Source organism: Diadema antillarum, unplaced genomic scaffold, assembly GCF_040938485.1.
Source record: "Diadema antillarum isolate AM-2024a unplaced genomic scaffold, OU_Dant_1.0 scf00000100, whole genome shotgun sequence".
Lineage (NCBI taxonomy): Eukaryota > Metazoa > Echinodermata > Echinoidea > Diadematoida > Diadematidae > Diadema > Diadema antillarum.
The window spans coordinates 513,990-539,136 of NW_027270989.1; the positions used below are offsets into that span (position 1 = coordinate 513,990).

Consider the following 25,147-nt stretch of genomic DNA (forward strand, 5'->3'; position numbering starts at 1 on the left):
TGTTTATCAGTATCATCCTTCAAATGCAAATTAAGACAGTATTTATTGAATAATTACGCTACATCAGCTCATTGAAATTCTGTTTTGTGCTGTCCAGGACTATCCCGTTATACTGTACTCCAGGGTTGTTGTCATGTAAAACCAGACTTTAAGAGCCCAGCTGTTTGCGCCCTTAAATTCTATCACTGTGTTTATGTATATTTTTCCTTCTTTAAAGATAGCTGGGACGAGGAAACAGCTGGTATTTCACATTCTCACTGCACTGCAACTGGTTGTTCGATGTCTTTTTTAATGGATTTGCAGGTGCATGTGTTCCCTTCTTAATACACGCAATGTACACATTTCTAATACTGTCTGAATGATATCATTGTTATTATAACTATATTAAGTCATATTGTATTGCCAGAACGACAATGGTTCATCTGCCTATATACAGCATGTGGCTTTTCCGATCCCTAACCTGCACTAGAGAAGAATTTGTTATATAACTGTATATTTGTACTTTTTTTTTTTTTGTTTTCTCTTATGTTCCGGTCATTGTTGTACCCGTGCTCCCCTTCTCAATCTTAAACTCGTTTTTAAGCGGGACCTACGCTCAACAAGCTCGCTTTTTAAGTAGGTTCCTTCATATTTCTTTAGCATTCATTCACAGATTCCAAACTGAATAGATCGACCACTATTATGTTTACATATTTGCAATATTCTATGTATGTCATGTATTTCATTTAATTTTGTTATATTTGATGTAATTTTTCATCGAGAAATATGAAAATAAATTGAAATTGAAATTGAAATTGAAATGAAGGAATCTGTAAAAATCTTCTTCTCTAGAACCAGAAGTGATAGAGCTAAGTTAATACTATGAGTTAGTACATTGATGACTGTAGTTTCAAGTTTGTTCATGGCAGAATCAGGAGTGCCCCCCTTGGGACCCAGGGGAGGGGGGTGGGGAAGGGTTCTAATGGGGCCTAAATTGTACATTTTCATCTTCTTCTTGAGAACTCCATGACCCATTTTCACCAAACTTGGCAGGTAGCATCCCTAGGGGGTTAGGAACTCCATTTGTTAAAATGGGCACCATGACCCACCCAGGGGGCCCCCAGGGGGCCCAAACCCCCCAAAATTAAGGAATCCGCAAAAATCTTCTTCTCTAGAACCAGAAGTGATAGAGCTAGGTTAATACTATGAGTTAGCACATTGATGACTGTAGTTTCAAGTTTGTTCATGGCAGAATCAGGGGTGCCCCCCTTGGGACCCGGGGGGGGGGGGGGGGGGGTGAGGAGGGGTCCTAATGGGGCCTAAATTGTACATTTTTATCTTCTTCTTGAGAACCCCATGACCCATTTTCACCAAACTTGGCAGGTAGCATCCCTAGGGGGTTAGGATCTCAATTTGTTAAAATGGGCACCATGCCCCGCCCAGGGGGCCCCCAGGGGGCCCAAACCCCCCAAATGAAGGAATCTTTAAAAATCTTCTCTAGAATCAGAAGTTATAGAGCTGAGATAATACTACTGTATGAGTGAGTACATTAATGACTGTAGTTTCAAGTTTGTTCATAGGAGATCCAGGGGTGCCCCTCTTGGGGGTAGGGGGGGGGGGGGGTGGTTGGAAGGGTCCAAATGGGGGCCTGAATTGTACATTTTCATCTTCTTCCTGAAAACCTCATGATGGATTTTTGTCAAACTTGGCAGGTAGCATCCCTAGGTGGTCAGGATCTCAATTTATCAAACTGGGCACCATGCCCCACCCAGAGGGCCCCAGGGGGCCCCAATTCCCCCAAATTAAGGAATCTTGAAAAAATTGGGCCCTTATTGTACATTTTCATCTTCCACTTGAGAATGCCTCATCAAATTTTGGTAGAGCTGTGAATAATTTAGATTAGTGACTGCGTGAAAGGTGAACTTGCGATACTCAGGTGAGCGCTAGACCCACGGGTCTCTTGTCTTTTTTATACAGTATTTAATAGATCTCGGGAGATACTTGTCCTGAAGTTTTCTGATTTGGCAATACAGCATACTGTAAAACGAGGAATTTTCGCGTGCATTTTAATTTCGCGAGCGCCAAGATTCGCGAAATTAAAATGCACGCGAAAGTTCTTGTCTATACTATATGCATTGAATACCAGTGGCAGTTCGCGAAAATTTCATGCCGCAAAAAAGGCCGTCGGCTCCAATTCACGAAAAATTCATGCCGCAAATATATCATGTTTTACAGTACATGTATATGACGACTTATGCATCCATGTTGAATGAAAATACAGTTTACCTGCTCAAGTCGACCTCGCATAAGTCAAATAATCGTCTAAGTCGAAAGTCTTTTCGAGTCCTCTTCTCTTTATATTCTATTAATTTAATCCCTCATAAGTCGAATTATCTGTAAGTTGAAGCTATTTCTTCAGTCCAAATACGATCGATTCACCTTGGGCAAGGGTGACTGTACGTGTACCCATAGGATAATGCTTTATGGTTGTCAAGAAAGACTTGTGTTCTCATGGTATTTGCTAATGGAAACGTAAAGCTTGCTTTCCTTTAGATGAAAGTTGACAGTACTCATATTTAGCATTCCTGTGTGCTTCCTCTCACTTTCAATCAGTTAACTATCATCTTGATAATACTTTCATATGCCACAAAGACATTGAAATATAATTGCAGGATGTCTTCCATACTAATTTGAATGCCACATTCATTACCATGATGATGTACATACAATCATGAAGAATCATGAAGATGTGGCATGTATCGAACAAGTATTCCCAAGCACTGCGATCAATGCCAATGAGTGTTTCTGAGTGTTCAGTTCAGTTTGCTTTCTTTGATGGTGGTTGTTTGTTTGTTCGTTTTCATGGAGGATAATCAATGGCATCAACGCACATGTTGTTTGAGAAAGAACTGGTTGTTCTTATTGTCCCCTTACAACCATGGTGTTAGTGATTAAAATTGTATGTGTGCATATTTTGTGCACTACAGTCGTATTATAATTTGTTTATATCGTTTTCTTTTTTATATTTGTTGGATCTCAGGACATACTTGTCCTCTAGTTTCAACCGGTTTTATGATATGGCAAAACAGCATATTATATGACAGCTTAATCGTTTATGTTGAATGAAAGTACATGTACAGTGTATGTGTACACATAGGATGATGCTTTATGGTTGCCAAGAAAGACTTGTTATCATGCTATCTGCTAATGGAGACTTACAGTTTGCTTTGCTTTAGATGGAAGTTGACAGTACAAAAATGTACTGGGTGTTTCCTCTCACTTTCAATCAGCTAAACCAAAATACCATATTGATAATACAGTACGTGTACTTTCATGTGCCAAAGACATTATAACGTAAGTGCTGGATGTCTTCCATACATTGATTTGAATACAGTACTGTATCATATTCATTGCCATAATGATGTACATACAATCATGAAAATTAAAGTTATCCACTACTGTAATAAGCACCCTAAGCACTGCAGTCAATGCTAATGAGTGTATTTATGTGTTCACTTCAGTCTGCTTTCTTTGGTGATGGTGGTTTGTTTGTTTGTTTGATGAAGAATCAATGACATCAACACACATGGAGTACAAATACACAAGCATCAATAGTCATCGGCATCAAGTCAATTACAGTACCAACATCGCAACATCCCATTAACCCCCACCCCCTCCCCCCCCCCCCAAAAAAAAAAAAAACAGCTCAACCCAAACAAACAAACAAACAGCAACACTCATGTGATTACCGCAGACAAGTCACAAGTCATCAGCAAGTGTTTGTTTTCCAGCAACTTTTCATGCACACGGTGAATATTACAAGCTGGATTCATGTGGCACAAAGATCCCTATTAGATCCCAACCACAGAGTTTCTGCAGACACCAAATACAGTGGACTCCCGTCATAATGTAGTACTCGCGACCGGCAGTTTTCTTTCGTTATATCGAAATTTCGTTAAAACCGAATAAATAAACAATAAAAAAACAAAGAGCCGGTAATGTTGCAACCTGAATTTTCATTTCACTGTAACCAGAATTTCGTTATAACCATGTTCATTATTAAAGGAGTGCACTGTACTATGAAAAGAAAATTATCAGACATGCACACATATTCAAGATGAATGACACAGCAGAGTCATTCTCTTTGTTGGGGATATCTTTTTGAAACTCTTTTAATACAGTGTATTTTGCATGATGTCAATGTGTTGTGCTATAGCAGAAAGGTCACCTTCCTAGTTCAGAACATGATACGTATTGCAGTGACAGACGTATGACTCGCCATGAAATGTAACAATACAATGCAGAATGTCACTCAAAGACACTACAGCAACACAATGGTAACATTAGATACATGACAGCAAAAATTAAATATACTAAATACTTTCAATCTACCTTTTTATGAGTATCATAACATTAAATATGAAATTAGAGTGTGACATTGCCCTGGGGCTTCTAGATTCCTACAACTTTAGTCAGTCACAAAATTCAGAGTTTTTCTCACAAAAAATAAGTGGCAAAAAATACCTTTGGAAAACAAAGGTAGTACAGCAGGAGGCTCTATCACCTTTGTTGCACATGTATAAAGAACTTAAAATGAGGGAAATGCAAAATATATTGTTTCTATAGAACGTATCTCTTCATCAAGACTGATAAAACATTAAACTGGACTGAACAGATTCGAACTTGCAACTTCATACTTACTATCCTTGGGAAATACTTTGATTCACTATAGGATATTTCACAACACATGTAGTCTACCATAAATACATGTACAGACTCTTTCACTGAGCCATGGACCAAATCTAAATTTTCTGAAACAGAAAAGGCAAACCCTGTCAGAATTAGATTTTATAAGAATGAGGGGATTTTACAGTAAAACTTATAATTTCCATTAATTTTTTGTCATGAGAAAGTTCCTGCCGTAGCAACTTCATGTAACTTGTTTGAACAGGGTTTGCCTGTACATACATGTACTTTTTGTATTATTGCCATTTAACTTTAAAATCTTAACTTGGAATGTGCAATTACAAATTCAAATTCATTCTACATTCCAGGTATAACTGTGTGTCTGTTTTTCACACGCATTCCCTCAAATATCATGTCATGAAGTCATCTGGGGGTGGAAATAAAAAGACACACCAAAATACAAGATAAAACTAAACCTTCAGGTGTGAATTTGTGTTACTCCACAAACAATGCAAACTACATTTAAGTCTGTATTGTAATTACATACCATAGATATTGTATGAAAGAGTGAACTTACTGGCAATGTCAAACTGCAGAGACATTACTCTTTGCAGCCAAATGCAGTTAATATACCTGTACCATCTTTCTCATCTCATACAGCGAGAATAGAAATAAATCTATTTCAAAGAATGTTAACATCTGATTTTAAAAAAATATGAGGGAAAAATCAGGAGCTTCACCAAAATTGTGAATTTACATTAGTCGATTCTGGATAGCACCATGAAGTTGCAAGAAACGATCCGAACACATTGAGAGACAACGTGCCACCGTTGGGGGAGCTGAACACGTCTTCAGAGGTGAGATGAGGTTTCCAGTCCTCCTTCCAAGAAGTTATTCGTCATCTCCTTCATCTATCGATATTTATGGGTACAAAATGGAAGAAAACATCTCACTGACAAACAAAAGATAAAATAATACAGCCAAATGAAAGCCTATAACACAAAAGATTATTCCGCACAATCGAGACGTACTGTTTATAATGCTACTTGTAGAAAGTAAATATATATTCCTGTAAACTTGTAGAAAGTAAATATATATTCCTGTAAACTTGTAGAATGTAAATATATATTCCTGTAAACTCATAGACTTCTCTTGAAATATTTCTCTTGGATTTTAAGTCTATTAGATCAGAAGACTATCAATGTTATCTCGCTGTGTCTTGTCGTTCCTGTTCATAATTCACATATCACTGCTTGTGGCACAGCTTTGTTAATGGGGCATTTTTTTTTTAAAGGTAATACAATACTAGCAAGTTGGGGACCCCCCCCAAAAAAAAACAACAACAACAACAACAACAACAACAACAACAACAACAAACAAACAAACAAACAAACAAACAAGCAAACATTGGAAATTGATATTTGCCTCAGGTAAAGTTTTTTGTCAACATGCCAGTCTTTCTTGACTGAAGTCTGACAGGGATAACTTGACATCATTGGCAAAAAAGAAGTGTTACTACAAGTGAAATAGAATAAAACTATCATGAGTGTTTATCAATACACAAAGTCCTCAAATGACGATACAGTGCACTCCCGCTATAACGAACACGGTTATAATGAAATTCCGGTTACAACGAAGTAAAAATGCTGCAATGTTATTCAATCTATGTTTTTTTATTTTTTATTTTTTGTATTTGTTCGGTTATACCAAAATTTCGATATAACGAAAGAAAACTGCAGGTCCTGAGGACTTTGTTATTATGGGAGTCTACTGTACAAGTGAAATGGAATAAAATTATCATGGTCATCTCTTGGTTATCATGACACAAAGTCCCCATATGATGATACCATTCGTGGTGTATACACCCGGAAAGGATTTGTGTTTATAACATTGTAAAATCCAGCTTTAGGCACATGTCAGGTACACACGAACACTGATTTTGTCATGCCGATGCCAGAAAATATAGGATTTAAAAGCAAGAACAAACTTCACTGCTCTCTATGGAGTTAACTACAAAATCCATTGGCCTCTTTACTGTCTTGTCTTTACTGTCTCACTTACTGTCTGTTTATTGCCTTCACTGTTCTCAAGAAAAATTGATATTCATACCAGTAAAACAGCAACTCCCCTCATAACAAAAACCTTGGGATCGCCACTTTTCTTTTGTTGTATCGAAATATTGTAACAGCCGAACAATAGACTATGTAAAGATTGTACAGATGATCATTTTAGGACCTGAATTTTTTTCTTGGAATCATGTTTGTTATAATGGGAAAGCATTGTATTTGGAAAAGTCCCTTCACCACATTGCTACGGATTCTTACCATCGCCTTCATCCTCATCGTCTTCCTCCTCGTCGTCGTCCGAGCTGAAGGTGTTGTCCGGGATGTCATAGATGCGGATGACAGGCTGTGAAGAAACAAACATAAAGCAAATGTGTCAAAATGGTTCTAAGAAAGCCTCTACAAATCAGATCTTTTATGCTACATGGCCTATTCCTCATACCCCATTAACAGAACACATGCAAACGGTCGATCAGCGTACAATCAAACTGTATTCCCTCTTTACAATCAGAATGACTCATGAGTGATTACTATGTTCAGTGACAGGGCAAATAATCCTTTGACTACTTCCACTTCAAACAAACATTTAACTAACTTTTAAATATCCTATTTTCGCTCCTTTAAAAAACAAAAGAAAAATTGTAAATGCTGTTTTTCAGTTCTATCAAGGTAAAATAAAACCCAATGTAGAAAAAAATTAGTAGAATCACTGTACTTCCTCCAGTCAAACTAACAGGGCTGAACAAAATGCATGACTCACTGGCTATATCACGAAGGGTTACTGTACAGGGAAACCATGTTGTAACAAGCTTGCTAATATCGTGGTGCTGCCTTCAATGAGTGAATTCCGCACTACCAATTTTTCATTACTGTATTCAGCTGGTTTCTTTTTTTGTATGTTCACAAGGCAATACCAGTTACTTCATACTAAAACACGGTAAAATCAACAGCCCAGTAACCTTGTTTTAACAGGGTTTCTATGTACTATTGACTTGATGAGACAAGGTTCTACAGCCTTCCCCTGTCTACCAGTGATGGAGAGGGGGTGTCTATGCTCACCTTGTTGGGGTCCTTCAGGATCAGGTACTTGCCCTCCTTCAACTGGAAGCACTTGTCCACGATGCAGCGCAGGATGCCCCAGGCGTTGTCCATGTTCAGGTTGATCTGAGCTGCCAGCTCGCTGGGCTTGAACTGCTGCGAGCCCAGGATGACGTGCTTGGACGAGTCGCGGGGGTTGATGCGGGACACGTAGCTGCGAGAAATGGGAGGGAGGGAGTGGTCGTTGGTAGTTGCATGCACACATTTGCAATAATGTCCTTCTTTTTCCCCAAGCACATGTGTCAATACCAACATAAATTCTCAACAATATGTGTTGTATGCATGCAATTTATTGGGGTAGAATAATGATGATACAAGGATAGAATAATGAGAACTAAAAGAGAATTATCCTGAATGCATTTGTAAAGTTCCCCATTCTGAAGAACTTAAAAGTCACATATTGTAGAAAAAAAAAACACAAACAAACAAACTCCTGTGTAAGGTGACTTACATACACAGCGTAAAACTCACACCAGAAATGTTCTCAAAGTCAAAAAATAAAGTTCTACATATCTTCCAGATGAAGAGATGTTGGTCACAAATATATGTGCTAATTAGACAGGAACAATATTTTCAAAGATTGTCATTTTTTTTCCAACATTCAAATTTACCTCCCCCACCAAAAAAAAAGAAAGAAAGAAAGAAGAGGAAACTTAATTACAAAAACTTTAGCAATCCTTCAGTCCTTTTAATGGAGTTACAGGTGAATATATGATTTCATGCATAAATCTGCATCATTAAGTCAGTAAAAATAGAAAAACAATATTTTTCTATTGTATAACCATGTAATCTTGTAGATGACATCCGGCTGTATGTTCAAACAACATTTTGCGGCTGAGATCTGAAAGGGGGGGGGGGGGGGGGGGGTGGTCAAATTGACACACCCCCCACCCCCCCCCACCCCAAGTAAAAACTTGGTCTCAAATAGCCCAGTTAGAATAGGGATAAAGCAATGGGACAATTTTTAAAGGTAATGACAATACTAGCAAGAGTACAGATGGGACCAGTCCCCCCCCCCCCCAAAAAAAAAAAAAAAAAAAAAAAAAAAAAACATCAGAAATTTATATTTGCCTCAGGTAAAGTTTTTTGTCAACATGTCAGTCTTTCTTGACTGAAGTCTGACAGGGATAACTTGACATCATTGGCAAAAAGAAGAGTTACTAAAAGTGAAATGGAATAAAACCATCATGGTCATCTCTTGGTTATCATTACACTAAGTCCACATATGACGATACCATTCACGGTGTACGAACCACGAAAGTAGAATTTGTGTTAATAACAACCTTGTAAAATTCAGCTCTAGGCACATGGCACAATATGTGTTGTATGCATGCAATTTATTGGGGTAGAATAATGATAATACAGGGATAGAATAATGAGAACTAAAAGAGAATTATCCAGAATGCATCTGTAAAGTTTCCCATTCTGAAGTACTTAAAAGCCTATTGTAGACAAAACTAGAAATGTCGCTAAGGCGACTGCTATGCCTCCGCCATAATGCATGATTCTCCTAATAGGTCTATAGTACATGTGGACAATGCATAATTACATTTTCACAATATTGGCAAAATATTAAAATTACATGTTTGTCACAAATGTGTTGAATGTTCACCTTCCTTTACCTAGGTTTAATTAGATGAATAGGAGAGCATGTATTTGGGGATTCAAGGACTTTAACTTGACTTTGACCCATTCATAAGTGTATGAATACTGTAATTCTCAAGGTATGGAGAAAAAGTGTAATTTCTGTATTGAAAAGTACACTGTTACCATTTTCTTTTGGCCTTTGACCCTAAAATTCATAGGATAATCACTGTCAGGCAGAACATGCATAAATATGTAGTAAGTTTCAAGATAACTTGAGCCACTTCTGAGATATGGAGGGAAAAGTTAGTTCAGCACCTTCCCTTGATCTTTGACCTTTTGACCTTTGAGGCAAACCCCCACCCCCCCCCCAAAAAAAAAGAGAGAAAAAGAAACTTTCCATATAATCTAGGTTATACATGCATACACCAAGTGTTTAAAAAAAAAATTGCTGGCATTACATAAATATGAGGGAAATAGTAACAATTTGAAGTGTTGCACTTGACCTTTGACCCCTGACCTTTGACCCTATGAACCCTAGATGCTCTAGATAATAACTGCCAGTCAGTACATGTTTATATACTATGTTCCATGAAGATACCTTGAACAATTTCCAAGGTACGGAGAAAAAAAGCGAAGTTTTAATATTTCAACTTGACCTTTTGACCTTTGACCTTTGACCTCATGACCCAAAACTTTCACCAGAGAATCTTAATTGGGTAATACATGTATACACTAAGTTTCAAGAAAATATCTTCAGGCATTGCATAGATATGGAGGAAATAGTGAAATTTTACGTATTTGACCTTGACCTTTTGACCTTTGACCCTGACCATGTGCACCCAAAAGTTGATAGGCACAACTTCACTCCCTAATACACATACATGCCAAGTTTCATTAGGATACCTTAAAAGGTTTTGATAGTTACCCTGTCCACAAAATTTATTACGGACGGACGGAAGGACGGACGGACGGACGGACGGACGGAAGGATGGACGGACGGACGGACAACCCGAAAACATAATGCCTCCGGCACCACTTCGTGGCGGAGGCATAAAAAAAAAACCACCTCCTGTATAGGGTGACTTACATACACAGTGTAAAACTCAAACCAGAAATGTTCTCAGATGTCAAAAAATAAAGTTCCACATATTTTCCAGATGAAGAGATGTTGGTCACATATATGTATGCTAATTAGACAGAAACAATATTGTCAAAGATTATCATTTTTTCCCCCAACATTCAAATTTACCCCCCCCCCCCCCCCCCCGCCAAAAAAAGAAAGAAAGAAAAAAGAAACTTAATTACACTAAAAGGTGAGATCAGGTTAGCAAAGACACTCCTGTATGACAGTTCTCACCCAAACTTGATGTGATCGGAGCCTGCCAGCAGGGAGCAGACGGTCCACTTGGCCAGCTTGAAGCTGTTGTTCTTGAGCTCTGTAGCCAGGACAGCACCCCTCTGTGAGTCCAGCTTCTGTCGCCACTCCTCGGCACTGCTTTGCTGTTAACATCAATCACAACAATAATGGATACAACTTGATACAACCCATGAGGGTTTCAACTGAACCTTCTCTAAACTGCTTCTGAACACCCATGCTAAATTCAACTTCCATGAATAGAGTAAAATATGACAGACATAGTGGGAGGAGTTTCACGAAAAGTGGATTAAAATAAAGAAAGTTTTGGCATTCTGCAGTCTCACTGAAAGTTTATGTGGGTCACAATGACATAGACAGAAGGGGTGAGGCTGTCATTCAACAACTCTCCCACTGAGTTGTTGACACAGATAATATAAAATTTAACATAGTTGCTCGTAGCATTTAAAGTCACTACACTTTATGAGCAACCACTAGTTTGACCAAAGGGGTAGAGCTCAATCCTCAGCTTTTGGGTTGAACTAAGCAGATGTGAGATTGATCAGTCATTTACCTTTTAAATTTTAGAGAAATCAAGGCAGGTATCCATGGTTAACAGGATGAGATAGATCCAATAAACTGTGACCCATTTTGGGTATTAAGCCACTGCCGAATCAGGACTGTAAAATATGTAAAATACAGCCAACTCCTCTTTGAACAGTCTCCGGGAGCAGCAGTTTTCTTTTGTTATGTTGAAATTCTGTTATAACCAGACAAGTAAAATGTACATGTAATGATTCTGAAACCTAAATTTTTATTTTATGAAACAAAATTTTGTTATAAGTGTGTTCATTGTAATGGGACTACACCGTACTAATATCATATTATGGCACCATTCGGGAAAGCCTCTGAAAGAGGGGAAAATATTAGTGTAAACAACGCTGATGCTCATACTCTACTAACACTCATTCATTCTCCACATCAAAATCATTGGAACAAAATGATACAGCAGTTGTCCATTCTCCTTCCTATTCAGTGAACCACAAAAAGATTCACAGGAGACAGAAATTGAAAGCCCTTGTAACAATTCAACTATTCCAAACATTTATTTCCAATATCTCATGCTCCAACTTCATACATCATGAATTATCATGGTACTCCATCTTGCCTCAGTTAGAGTATTCTTGTCAACAAAGCAGTCTTTGGTGACTGCAATCTGACAGGGATAACTAAACATCATTGGCAAAGACAAGAAAGTGAGCAGCACTGGCCTTTCATTCCTATTCATAACAGAATAATTTTAGGAAAGCTATGATCAAGACAATTAAACAATACAGTCAACATTGCCTGAGTTCAATCTATTTGAACTGAAGAAATAGCTTCAACTTACAGAAAATTTGACTTATGAGGGATTACAATCAATAGAATACAAAGAGAGAGGACTTGAAAAGACCTTTGACTCAGGCGATTATTCAACTTATGCAAGGTCGACATAAGCAAGGTTGACTGTACTGTCATACACAAAAATTTTTTCTTGGTCCGAATACTAGCTCCTCACAAATGCCACGTTCTGTATATTGTCAACCCACAAATCATGCCCCAAGACAATTAATGAGACAAGAAGGGCTTTTCCTTCATTTCTTGCCCAGAAGTCCATGACAAAGAGACACAAGAAAGGCAAAACACCTTCCTGATAGTGTGATTTCAAACAAAATAGGTGTCTAACCTTTGTGTCCCATTCGTTGAGTGTCTTGATGTTGAGGAATTGGGTCTCACCACCAGAGCCGGCCATCACACCATCGTGTTCACAGCGTACGATGACGTTCAGGTCATCACCGATGTTCCACTTACGGTATCTGGCGAACAAAAAATAAGTTTCTAGAGCATCATCAACCAAGTTGATCAGCCTCAAAGTTATGAGTAATTTCTGAGAAGCATTTTATAACGATGGACAGCTTTATCAGACAACCTCAATAGACAGCTTAGCCCAATGACCATCGTCCCAGACATTTGACCTGCATGAGGGTCCACTTCATAAATAATTTCAATGGTCATGTTAAATTCAAAACCAAGGGTCACTGCACTTCCACCCCACTACCCCCCCCCCCCCCCTTCCATTGCTTGGATGCACTCACTTGTCTCAGTGTTCACATTTGCTGTCTACACTCAGTTTGATACTGAATTTCAGACAGGGATAACTAGGCATCACCGACAAGTCTAGTCATTAAAGATTCTCAGAAAAAGTGGTAAATGTACCCATGAATATAATCTTGCATAGGAAGTGTGCTCTAAAACCAGTAAACAGGCACATGTACATATACCTGAAACCAAGCACATTCATACCACGCAGCATGTTTGCAGATCCCAAGGCAAGTGCACATATATAAAAAAACAAGCATATTTACATTGCAAAATAGACGCAGACAACATTTGGATGTCAAACTCACCGATACGCCACTGATGCAACTAACGACTCCTCCTCGTCCTGGATGAACGGATTCTCCGTGTCAAATTTGTGCTTCTCATGACCCTGTGGATAAAAAACGAGACAAAACAAAAACAAAAACTTAACGAACGGCAGAGACATTTGTCAGTTGAAAGGAAGGTTTGCGATGTGTCTCACAAAAGTCCCTGCATGACAACTAAGCAGTTCTGTTCAAGTGCAACCAAACAAAAATTGTTGCCTTTTGTCATTCATATCTACTTGTATTTTCCATCCAAGCATGCTTCCATCGATCTCAAGTCCACTAAGAATCATTCCTTCAGTAAAGTCATTAATCCAGGAGAATTCTTGGATAACATTCATGCTTGCTTGCATATTTGTCAGTATGTTTGTACAATCCTCATTCTTCCTTACCATCTTCAGGCACTGCTGGGAAAAGTTGTGGTTGATGAAGGTGGCTTCCAGGGCCAGGTTGCGGGGAGAATTGATGTGGGTCCCCTCGTCCTGAGGGGGCTCCATGGCAGTCTCGTTCACGGTCAGAAGATCTGGGACCAGAAGTGACAAGACATTTCTCCATTTCTACTTTCATCTCCACAAACATCATTACTTGGATAATCATGATGGCATAGAGTACCGTGGTAATGATTTTAGTCTTTCATTATACTGTAAAAGTGGAAATTTTCGCGGAGTTGAAATTTTCGCGCATTTCGCGCAATCAGAAATTAAAAGCACGCGAATATTTTTGCTTGTCATATGTTCCTGTAATTACTGTCTTGATTCTGCAGAATTAAAAACACGCAAAACTCTTCTTACCGGGCCAAGCGCGAAAATATCCACTTTTACAGTAGCTTAGTGCTGGTTCCAAACAAAATACCCTTGCACAAGGCTTCAGGCAATGAGTTGGAACTGGGCACAAGCATGGTCAGCAACCGTTGTGTTCACAGATATTTGGGTTATGTGAGGTTGTTTAGAACCAGTTTCCATGATGATGAATAGCTATGACGTCACCCTTTGGTATTCTATTGGTGTTAACACAGCCTACAAGCTTCTTGCTCTTCTTCTTCACAACAGATATTATGGAGCTTTAGATTTAGACGCGCGGACGTTTGAGACGACAAGTGCGCTGGACGTTCTCCTCTCCCCTGCGTCGCGTTGAAAAGTAGCTTTAGATTACGCTGGGACGCAACTTATAAAAAACAAAATCTCGCCCCCATATGATCAGTGCATGAAGTAGCTCTCTACGTTGCAAACTGTGCGGACGTAAAAATAGCCCGGTACGCGTAGTGAAAAACTCAGGCGATGCAAGCTAAAAATAGATTGACTTGACGCGTGCTTCTGCGCACGCTAAGAACATGTTTTTTCCCTCTGAACGTCCGCGCCTCTAAAATCTAAAGCTCCCTATTAACCTCTTGGGTGTGTGCTGATTTTGTGATAACTTGCATTTTTCATAGACACCTGGCCCAGTATACTCTGGATTAGTCTTCAATGGGTTAATATCATATAGGAGAGTTTGACAGAGTTTGATCTCAGATTGGATGTTCAATCTGTTCAAGGCGAAACAAGATGATACCCTTTCAGGTCTAATGACAGGAAAGTAACCATTTCAAATAGCTGTATCTGATCATATGCAGCACCATACAGCCAAATCATACAGACATACTTTGTAACACCAAAATAACATCTGCTACTTCCTGCAATATGCATGCACTCCATATACAGCTATCCACTGGCTGTGTTACTGGCTGTTATATGGCCAATGATGCTCAGTATTCAACAGAGGGCAAACTGACAGATGGCACCTACTTAATGTATAGGGCAATAACAAAAGACAAGATCTCATTTCTAAACAGTGCTTACCGAATTCGGAATCATCACGCTTATCGAAGAACAGCTTGCCTCCAACATGCTGCAGGGGAAATGTATAATGGATAAGCAATTATACATATAATTCTCCGCTTTGTATCTTGAGAAAACAATTGATACCATACCAAAATCAAATCCAAAGCAATACACACTTCATTCGAGATTACTGTCCAGGACAATCTAAATGCAGAAAATGTTTTCTACAAAAGCATAAATGTGATAAAAATAACAAACTGAGCACAGACAAGTTGTCTGCAATGAATGAACACTTACTTCATCACATAAAATAAACAAACAAAAAATAAGAAACAAACGAATAAACCCCAAAACATTGCTTCATTGCCTTTTGCTCACCTGGACGATGATGTCCCAAGAGTACACAGATCGAGGGCAGCACATTATGGAGGCAAGGATGATGTCTGTGGCAAAGACATTGCCTTTTGATGCAAGCTGGGAAGAGACACAAAAAACATAAGAGTTTTGTTCCAATCCTCCTAAGGATAAATGGATCATGGATCAAGGTAGCGCAGAATGCACATCCCAGTTTGACACAAACATTTGAGTAACAGACACGCTTTTCATAAAATCATCAAAACACACGTAACAAGTTTGCCACTCATCATAGTGATATACAATTTTGCTATCTTTATAATGTTTTTCTCCTGCATCATTTCCTTGATAAAGCCAGTTCACCGAGATTAGTGATGGCTATTTCTGTTACGGTTTGGCTCTTGATCATACAAAACAAAAAGTACGCTAAAAAGTTGTTTTTTCTGCCATAGCCATGAAAAGGATGCATGAACAACATCCTCTATAATCAAGACCGAAAACTACTCATGCATTTTACATGAACACTCTGAATTTCTGACATCCACCCACTAAAGGCTCCTCTCTAAAATCTGTGTGAATACATTTGAATCACTTGAACAAATTCACATGTGCAGAGTAAACTCTCCTACATACACAAGCAATTTTCTAAACTTGATTCGGACTCGATACATGAACGTACACAAATTAAAAGTTAGTAATATACCGCCACAACTACCAAAATCAAAACCTCACCTTCCTGATGATGGGGTCATCGGTGGTGGTGACCTTGTGGAAAAGTCTGTTGACCCTCGCTAGCCGCTTTTCCGTCTTGGTGGTGATGCGGTCAAAAAGTTTGTCATAGAACTCCAGGCTCCCACATTTGATCCTGTTACAACAACATACCAACAGAAGAGTAACATCTAACACACAAACATTCTGGTATGGGGAAAAAATATAAAAGACTATTCCCATGTCAAACATGAAGCTGTAAGAACAGATCTTAAAGGGGCATAGTCCCGGTAGTGAAGAGGGCGCTGTTGATGATACTGCCGATCACCGTTAGCATTGATATGAAGATTACCGAAGTTGCAGCTGTCATCAAGAGTAAAGTGCATAGCTGTTGCTAAGTAACGTTGCCTTCGTTGTCTTCTCTGCGCATCGCGCAGTCTGTAGTAATGCCAGGGTGCGTGCAAATTGTGCTTGTTATTATGACATCACAAAAGAAGTTTGCTAAAGCTGTCATCCCCCTAGGCCGAATTATGAGCCGAACTGTGATCCAACCACTAACTACAGTGAAGCAGACTTCTTCGGACTCGGGGAAGTGGGCCAAAGCGTAAGTGCCAAAGAGGAGTCCATAGCGTAGGTTTCTATAGGAAACTTGTGCCGTGCGCCCGCTTACGCATTTGACTAAAACACCGGGACCATGCACCTTTAACCCTTTGTCTCAGGTAATAGAGAAGAACATACCATGAAAAATCTATGAGGTATGGTGGAATATGGAAAAGTGTGCATGATGCGCACAAATGATTTACTGTATGACACCTTTATCATTACTTAATATTAATTTTCGACATGCATCAGTCAATCAAAGCAATACATGACAAAGAATGGCCTGTAAGAGCATACACTAATACTAAAGAATCTGTAACAGAGAGATTTTCTTACCAATACATATATTCCCATAGTTTAAAAAGAAAAATATGAGCAAACAAACAAAGTTGAGTCTACACTTTTGGAACTCTTTTATAAGAAAACCATTCAGCTAGATCATTGCTGGATCTTATATCGAGGAACATCAAATGTTGCTGAAGTATTTGTACACTGATTGTGCTACTGCCAAATTGGCATGTCCTTGGAAAGGACTGATTGGACATTGACCAAGCTACACACACTCACAGATCCTCTGGTTCTCCGACTGTGGGCAGCCGCAGTTTGTTCAGTCGGGGGAAGTCCAGCTCTTCGATGACCCCCCACTCACCCCGCACCTGGACAGATGCACTGCGAGTCTTCTGCTGATTCTGTTGGCATTTGACAAAACGTAGACACTTGTAGTCATTGGAACATTTGAAATTGAAGACACAACCTTGCTCCCAATATCTAGCCACATTTCAGGACTTTTATTTTTCCTTCTGATCTACAAAACCATGTCTTCTTTAAAAAAAAAAAAAAAATAGCTTGCTATTTGTGCAGTGAAGTTTGCTGATTAAAAGCTACTGTAAAAGTGGTTTCTTTCGCATACAGAAACTTTCGCGGTTTCCATCAGTGCGGACTTTTTCTCCTGTGTTTAAATTCGCGGTTGGTAATGATAGCGTTGTACAAGCAACAAGTTCAAAACATTTTCGCGTGATGTTAAATTCACGGTTCAACCTCAAAGCGCGAAAACAAAACCACCGTGAAAGAAACCACTTTTACAGTACTTGCTCGAGTGTTACGACTCTTAAAATCTCATGCATGCACACATATGCTGTGGATTATATAGGACACGTCAAGATAATTGCATTAATCTATCCATAGCTTAAAGGACAAGTTCACCTTCGTAAACATAAGGATTGAGAGAATGCAACAATATTAGTAGAACACATCAGTGAAAGTTTGAGGAAAATTGGACAATCGATGCAAAAGTTATGAATTTTTAAAATTTTTGTGCTGGAACCGCTGGATGAGGAGACTACTACAGCTTGTGAGTCATATGCGTACAACAGTATAAAGAAAATGTAAAGAAAATTCAACATATTTTCACTTTTTTCGCATAATAAAAGAGCACTTGACTTGCCTCTTTCTAAAGGCACGGGGAATAATATTACCCATAACATATGTCGGTAACGAGTCAGGGGAATGTGTACTTTTTTCAAAAGATGAAATTTTGTGAAATTCTCTTTATATTTTCCTTATATTGTTGTACGCATGTGACATCTAAGTTTAATCATACACTGCAGTAGTCTTCTCATCCAGCGGTTACTGCACAAAAACTTCAAAAATTCATAACTTTTGAACGGATTGTCCGATTTTCCTCAAACTTTCAATGATGTGTTCTTCTAATATTGCTACATTCTCTCAGTCCTTATGTTTATGAAGGTGAACTTGTCCTTTAAATGCTACAAACCGATAAATAAAGAAATATCAAGTTTGCGTTTGAGAAAGACGGATTTGCATTTAAGGTATGCCAGTCTACTTGCCTGCAAAAGAGGTTGTATTACTGGGTACTAATTTTACATTCACCCACTATGAAGTTCTAACCCTAAAAAGACTGGGGGGGGGGGGGGGGGGCCTAAAAGGCCCCCCCCTCAACATTTCGCGCGATTACTCAGCAACACGCAATGCTCTCGCCGCGATGCTCTATGACTTTTTTCTTCTGAGTTTCCCGCACATTTTGACACCAAATTTGTGACGCCCAGGGGTACGGTTCTGAAGTTACATAACTTTTTGTACATGCTCGTGAGACCGAAAATGGCTCAAAAATGTGATTTTGTGTACAAAGTCAATACAAATTGAGTTTTATCACATGGTTCATATAAATATGCTTATTTTTATTCTCAATGGCTAAAATCAATTTGTTTTAGTAGTATTATGCTTCAAAAAGGGTCTGCCACAAATTTTGCTGAAAAAATCAACAAAAACAAAAGGTCAAAAAAAAACACAGAAATACATAAGAAATTCTTAAAACAATAAAATAAATAAGAAATTGATTTTGATACCGAATTTTTTTTCAAGTACATTTGCTAAGAATGCTACAAAGAATATCTAAACCAAAAATGAGCACATTTGGAGCTTTATTTACTGATTTACATAAAAAAGTCTGATTTCTCACATAGATCAGCATAATTAATCAAAATAAAATAAAAGAAGACTATTTTGGAAAATTTGAATATACGATCTTGTAGATTACATCGCACACTACCATTGTGCAAATTTCTGCGGCGATAGCGCGATCCACGGCCGAGATCTTAAGGGGGGGCCCTTTAGGCCCCCCCAGTCTTTCGAGCAACCAAAATAGCCCAGTCTTTTTAGGGCTAAAAGGTGTTCAGGGCTGCTAATTTTGCATATATCAAAATCAAGGAGATTCAAGAGAACAATATGGAAGATGCATTACATGTGTGCTACATACATCTCAATACTCAACAGAGACACATTTATTTCTGAAGTTGGGGAGGCTATTAGAGGACCTTGCATAATAAAGAGATATATAAATTGATCCCCCACCCCCCAGCCTCCTGATGGGCATTTCATGAAGCATCTTGTCAGAAATCTTATCTGACAAACTGTTTCACGCTACTGATATCCTTGCTTCTGATTGGCTGAGAGCATATTTGTCAGAAAAAAAAAAAAATCTGCTAAAACGCTCGAAACAATGCCCCTTTAATCTGGAATTGTGGGGGACTTGACAACTCTGGGCATTGTCCTCCAATGGTCACTCACATGTTGGTTCTTGTCCGGCCATCTCCTGCCTCCGTACTGCTTCTGTAACCTCCGGACCTGCCTCTGCCTCTCCTTCTGTGCCTTGGTCAGCGACTGCATGCCCGCCGAGGCACGCTGCTCCCGACGCTCCCGCTCACGTCGTAGATTACGCTGGATGGAACGTAAAAAGACATGTGTGCTTTGTGGTCATTTCTTTTTTTCATTTTTGTTGTATGTCCGATGAATCAGATAAATGGCAGTGCAAATTAATTTCCTTCAATTTTTTTTTTTTGTTCATTGAATAAGTACAACACTTCTGCTTCACCCTTGCTGATTTTCACTTGATTTAGCCATCACAAAGTTAAATGACCTGTGGACTTATGTATGTCAAAGCAACAATGCACAAAGTGCAATCTGCACACGCAGTATCTATACATCCACAGTCCAAAAGGGGACAAGTCCAGAATACACTGATCAAATTTACATTTAATAGGTACAGTACATATACTTGCTCATAGATGGCAAATTACAAAGTCTCTAATCAATTTTAAGAGGACAAAAAATGTACATATTTTTTTATCATGATACACTGCAGTTGAGACTAAGTGCCTGTATATTTAAAAGGGATGACAAAGTACTAGTTTCTCCCACTTACCTGGTTGAATCGTATCCTGTTCCTCATGTAGATCGGCTTCTGCACCTTGGATGTATCGACCAGCTGGAATGAGGACTCATCCTGCTCGTGGACATATGTGTACTGGTTGCCAGATCCAAACTGAGAATTGTACTTGCCTATGGAGTGAGATTGGAACATTGGCAAGACAAGAACACTTATACACTGAGAAGGCAATATCCAACCAAAAAGCTGTAAAGACAATATATTTTTTTTCTCAAAATCATTCATTCAACTGATGTATAAAATATTCTGGCTTGAGTACTAAAAGAGGCTTCTTAAGCCAAAGCATGGTATATCTTGATGTATCATGTATGAACTGAATTGTCTGAAAGTATGAACTCAATTTCAGTCTCTCTCATAGGTCCATGAATATCCCTATGAAAATCTACAAGTCTGAGAAAGAAAGAAGAACCTTTGCTGAACATAATAAAAAGAGGAAGTTACACTGTTGATTCACTTGTGTTCATCAATCACTTTAATTACACTGAAAAACAATATAAGTCTTGTTTACCGAGATATCGCTTGTCTTGGTAGGTAGCCCCTGTCCAGTCTGATACCTGCCACAAATAAACAAACAAATAAAATGTGTAAAGTACACATGTTGTATGTACAATGGACTTTAATTGACTTGACAGGCACTGAAAACAAAGTCAAACAGCTTCTCAAAAGCAGAAAGATTTCATATCATTCAAAGAGAAGGTGATTCATTAATTCAGACAACCACATATACACTGGCACTGGTACATGTACAGTGTATGTCTTATTAGTCTTATTAGTTTAATAAAAGCTTTACTTTTAGGCATTTGGAGTGCATTTGAATTTACCAAAGTGAGCAAACTTAAGGGTGTGTACAATTCTGGTTGAGGTCAGGATTTAGCTTTTAACGTTTTGCGAGATATTCAGAAACCACTATGTGAGATGTCAAAGAGCATGCCATTCTAAGGGGTATCAAAAGTTTATTTGATGAAAATCGGTTTTGAAATAGCTGAGATATCTAAAAACAAGTTGACACAAAGAGTTCCTAATAAAAGGCGTGGCCTGTCGCCTTTTATTATTATCACTTTTTGGGATATCTCAGCCATTTGAAAACCAATTTTCATCAAATAAACGTTGAATCCTTCTTAAAATTACACGCTCTTTCATATATAATAAGAGGTTTCTCATTGTCTCACTTTACGAGAATGTTATAAACCCGAATCCCCACCTCAACCAGCACTGTACAGTCCCTTGAAACTCCTATTTGTAACATGTCTGTTCCATCAGTCTAGCATTGCAGTATTGAACAAACATGATATGAAAAAAAGAACATTTTTCTTTTACAAACAATACTTTTTTTGTGTGCTGGAAGCTGCCAAAGCAGTGATTGAAGAGACAACAAGGACACACAAAAGACACCCATTTCAAAACCACCATTCATTTTTTTTTTCCAGATTTGAAATAATTGATTAAGCACCCTATTATCTCACAAAACAACCTGAACTCATATAACAGGGCTGCACATTAACCCATTTTTTTCTACTGTTCCAACCTGTTTGTAGGACCAGTAAGTACTAAATTTTCTTTGACTGCTCCATTCCAAGAAAAGGTTACTGGTCCGACAGAGATTTTTACTGGTCCTGGACCATCGGACTAGTGTGCAGCATTGCATATACAGCTGTACATGTACATACATAATTGCTACTTGTAATTGCATGACAATCCATATAGCATAGTATCAAGATTTTAATTTGACTGATTGTTATAAATGTAAACCACAATAATGAGTAATCCCAGTGCACAGAGGTTAGTGTCTAATCACTGGCTGGATTCCCACTCACAGTTTAGAGCTGCTCAATTCTACATGTATTTCAATTTTATTTTACACAGCATTTTGTCATGCACAACTGTACCTGGTACATGTTGTAGCACAGACAGATGTATCACCATGATCACTGTTTGTATCACAAGACTATTCCTTTGGTTGAAGCCTTGCTTGTATCATATGATTGAAGGTGACTTTCATGATAAACATGCTCTGCTGACTCTGTCGACCATGACTTTGTGAGCTAAGTTACCGTATTGGTATTTGGTGAACAGCCCAAGTTCGTATGAATCATAGAATTGATGATTCACCATCATGCCATCCGATTGGCGATTCCAAATATTGCTTGGTCATGAACATATTTCGGCACTGGTGTACTTTTGTACCCCCTCATCAAATGATTCCGAAACAAGCACAAACTCACCCTTAGTCACTCAGTAACCTAAAATTATTGCATCTGAGTCTCCGAAGTCGAATAGAAGTTAAGTTTTAACACTTTCACAAGTGTCATAAATCTTGAGTGCTTGAAATGCTGCTCTGTACACAAGCAATTGGCACAATAGGAATACGTTCAGTGAATGCAGTGAGGGTCGATGGTTTGATCTGAATGTACAGTACCTATCTTAGCAGCTTTTTCTGTGGTGTCTTTCAAAAGCGAAAATTTGTTTTTCCCTTTTCCTCAGCCAAGTCTTGTGGTAGCGGTAGTAGCTTCTATATAAAAAAGCAGTTGAGCAGCCCCTTGTACATCTTTCTCTTTCTTTTCTATCTTTAATTTCAGGTATTCCTAACTTTCCCTTTACTTCCTACTAATCATTTCTTTGTGGGTTTCCACTTGTTTAATTTGCTAAATTTTCTACTCAATCCTACTTTCTGACTTAAATTGTTCTTGTTTCTTTCATAGTTTATCTTGCCCTCCACTTACATTTCCTTTCTTTCCTCTCCAATATCTTTTTCTGATGTTTCGTTCGGCTGTATCCATTTCTTTATTTCCTTTTCAACCCGTTTATTTTTTTCTTCATCTTCCTATTCATCTTTGCTTTTGTCCAGTTTGATTCATCTCTCTCTGCCGTTTTCAATCTTCAATTCTTCTTTGCTTTTAACTCTTCTTTTCAAACATATCCATCTCTCCTGTGCTTTCCTTTACAAAGTTTGAAAATAATGCAAGTTTCTCTTAGTTCTTTTCTTCCATTATCTTTTTCAAGTGTACTTCCTAAACCTTTTAATTTTGTCCAGGTTTACCTTTTCAGTATTCATTCATTTCTTTTCCCACCTTTTCCTAACCTTTCTCTTTATAGCCTAATCTTTTATTCTTGCCTGATATGACCACATTTTTCTCAATGTTCTTTCATTCACACACATACACACATACACACATAGGCCAACACAACAAATTTGAAAAAAAAAAAAAATGTCAAAACAGCAAAAACTCATTTCTACTGGACTTGGATCTCACTCAGATGCAAAGCCCAAAATATTTGTGGTTGTTGGATATTTAAGGTAAGAGTGAGTTTGTGCTTGTCTGCAGTTTGGTTTTTTTTTAGATCAATTGATGTGGCGGTGCAAAAAAGTAAACTACATTATCTGGCGTGTCTGGCCCCTAGACCAATTGTAGACAGAAAATGTGTCCCGAGGAGTCTTTTATAATTTTTTGACTTTATTGGAGGGGATCCGTGAAGCCAGATGGAGTCTAAATCTCTGCAAAATATATCCCCGACGACCAGTTTGAGATAGATCTATTCTAGACGTTCTACAGCTACTAGTAACTTGACCTCTACAGATTGATCCTTCAGTCAACTAGCCTACGCCCCCATGTATGGTTCCCCTACGTCTACATTAACTGATTCTATGGTAACAGGGCAATCGCGAAAAGTTTCCCCACTCCATTCACCGCTGTTCATTTCGTCATAGCCAGGGACTTCTTTCAACATCCAATCACAATAGACAGCAGACTTTGTCTTTGCACATTAGTGGAGACGCACACGCAGAACGAGCGAGAGGGAACCGATATCAGGATTTGTACTTGGCCACGGTAAATTTTGATCTTGTCTCCAGCAATTTCATCAGGATCAGCAACATGATGCCTTTGACCTCCCATTTTGCATAGCATATGGAGAGCTCAGCTCAGATACAGATCATGACGGAGCATGGACAGCACACACACAGTCACAGACACACACATTGTCATTTACTACACAGCAGCTGCTCAGATCCGTCAGTCATGAAAGTACAGCAACAGTACGTAGACTTCTATGGGAATTTACCACAGCACAGTCAGGCTTCACACAGCGTGCATGCCCTACTACTACATAGGGTACTCACCTTTCCAAGCCGATCACCCTTCGAAAAAGGCTGATATGGAATATCTTTAAATTGCTTTGGAATCGTGCATGGTCCCCATCCTGTAGGATTGTCCTGAATATCTGGCGGAATAAAGCGAGCACTCATTTTGACCACAAAATCTGTCTCTATCTCGTCGAATTTGGGTGCCGCATATGTCCTACAGACATGCACACATACGCGTTGTACTACTGCGCCTATGTTTTACGTGCGCCACATGGATAATACTTGAGGGACAACCGGACCCAAAGATATATTTCATGTTCAATAATTTCCAATATCATTTTACACTCTAAATAATCTTTTATCACGTTTCAAATACCTATGTTCTGGAAAAAATTATTTTAATGACTTAAAATATATCAAATAGTATGTAGTCCTAAACATATTTAGTTCGAGGCTAGAACAATTGCGATGGCGGCCTCCTTGATCGAAATTTTGGGGCGATGCATCGCAAGTCAGAAACAAAAAAGCCAAAAAACGTACGACTAAAGGTCGTGAACATTTGTTAAACTTGGAGTCATCGTCCTAAAAAAATCGTGTTTTTTGTAGTTGT

General features: G+C 38.6%; 1 protein-coding gene across 1 annotated transcript; it reads right to left on the minus strand.

Moving 5' to 3' along the window:
- Window positions 1–4,100: 4,100 nt before the first annotated feature.
- LOC139718840 (eukaryotic translation initiation factor 3 subunit D-like) lies at window positions 4,101–24,768 on the minus strand. Its single transcript, XM_071630304.1, has 15 exons — window positions 24,574–24,768; window positions 20,965–21,010; window positions 20,433–20,569; window positions 19,799–19,948; window positions 17,279–17,400; window positions 16,136–16,268; window positions 15,428–15,523; window positions 15,068–15,116; window positions 13,625–13,755; window positions 13,215–13,297; window positions 12,494–12,623; window positions 10,771–10,913; window positions 7,788–7,980; window positions 6,990–7,074; window positions 4,101–5,576 (listed from the first exon to the last, which is right to left on the minus strand). Exons 1-15 carry the CDS (start codon window positions 24,697–24,699, stop codon window positions 5,557–5,559), a joined length of 1,644 nt encoding a protein of 547 aa, XP_071486405.1. The 5' UTR covers window positions 24,700–24,768; the 3' UTR covers window positions 4,101–5,556.
- Window positions 24,769–25,147: the final 379 nt, after the last annotated feature.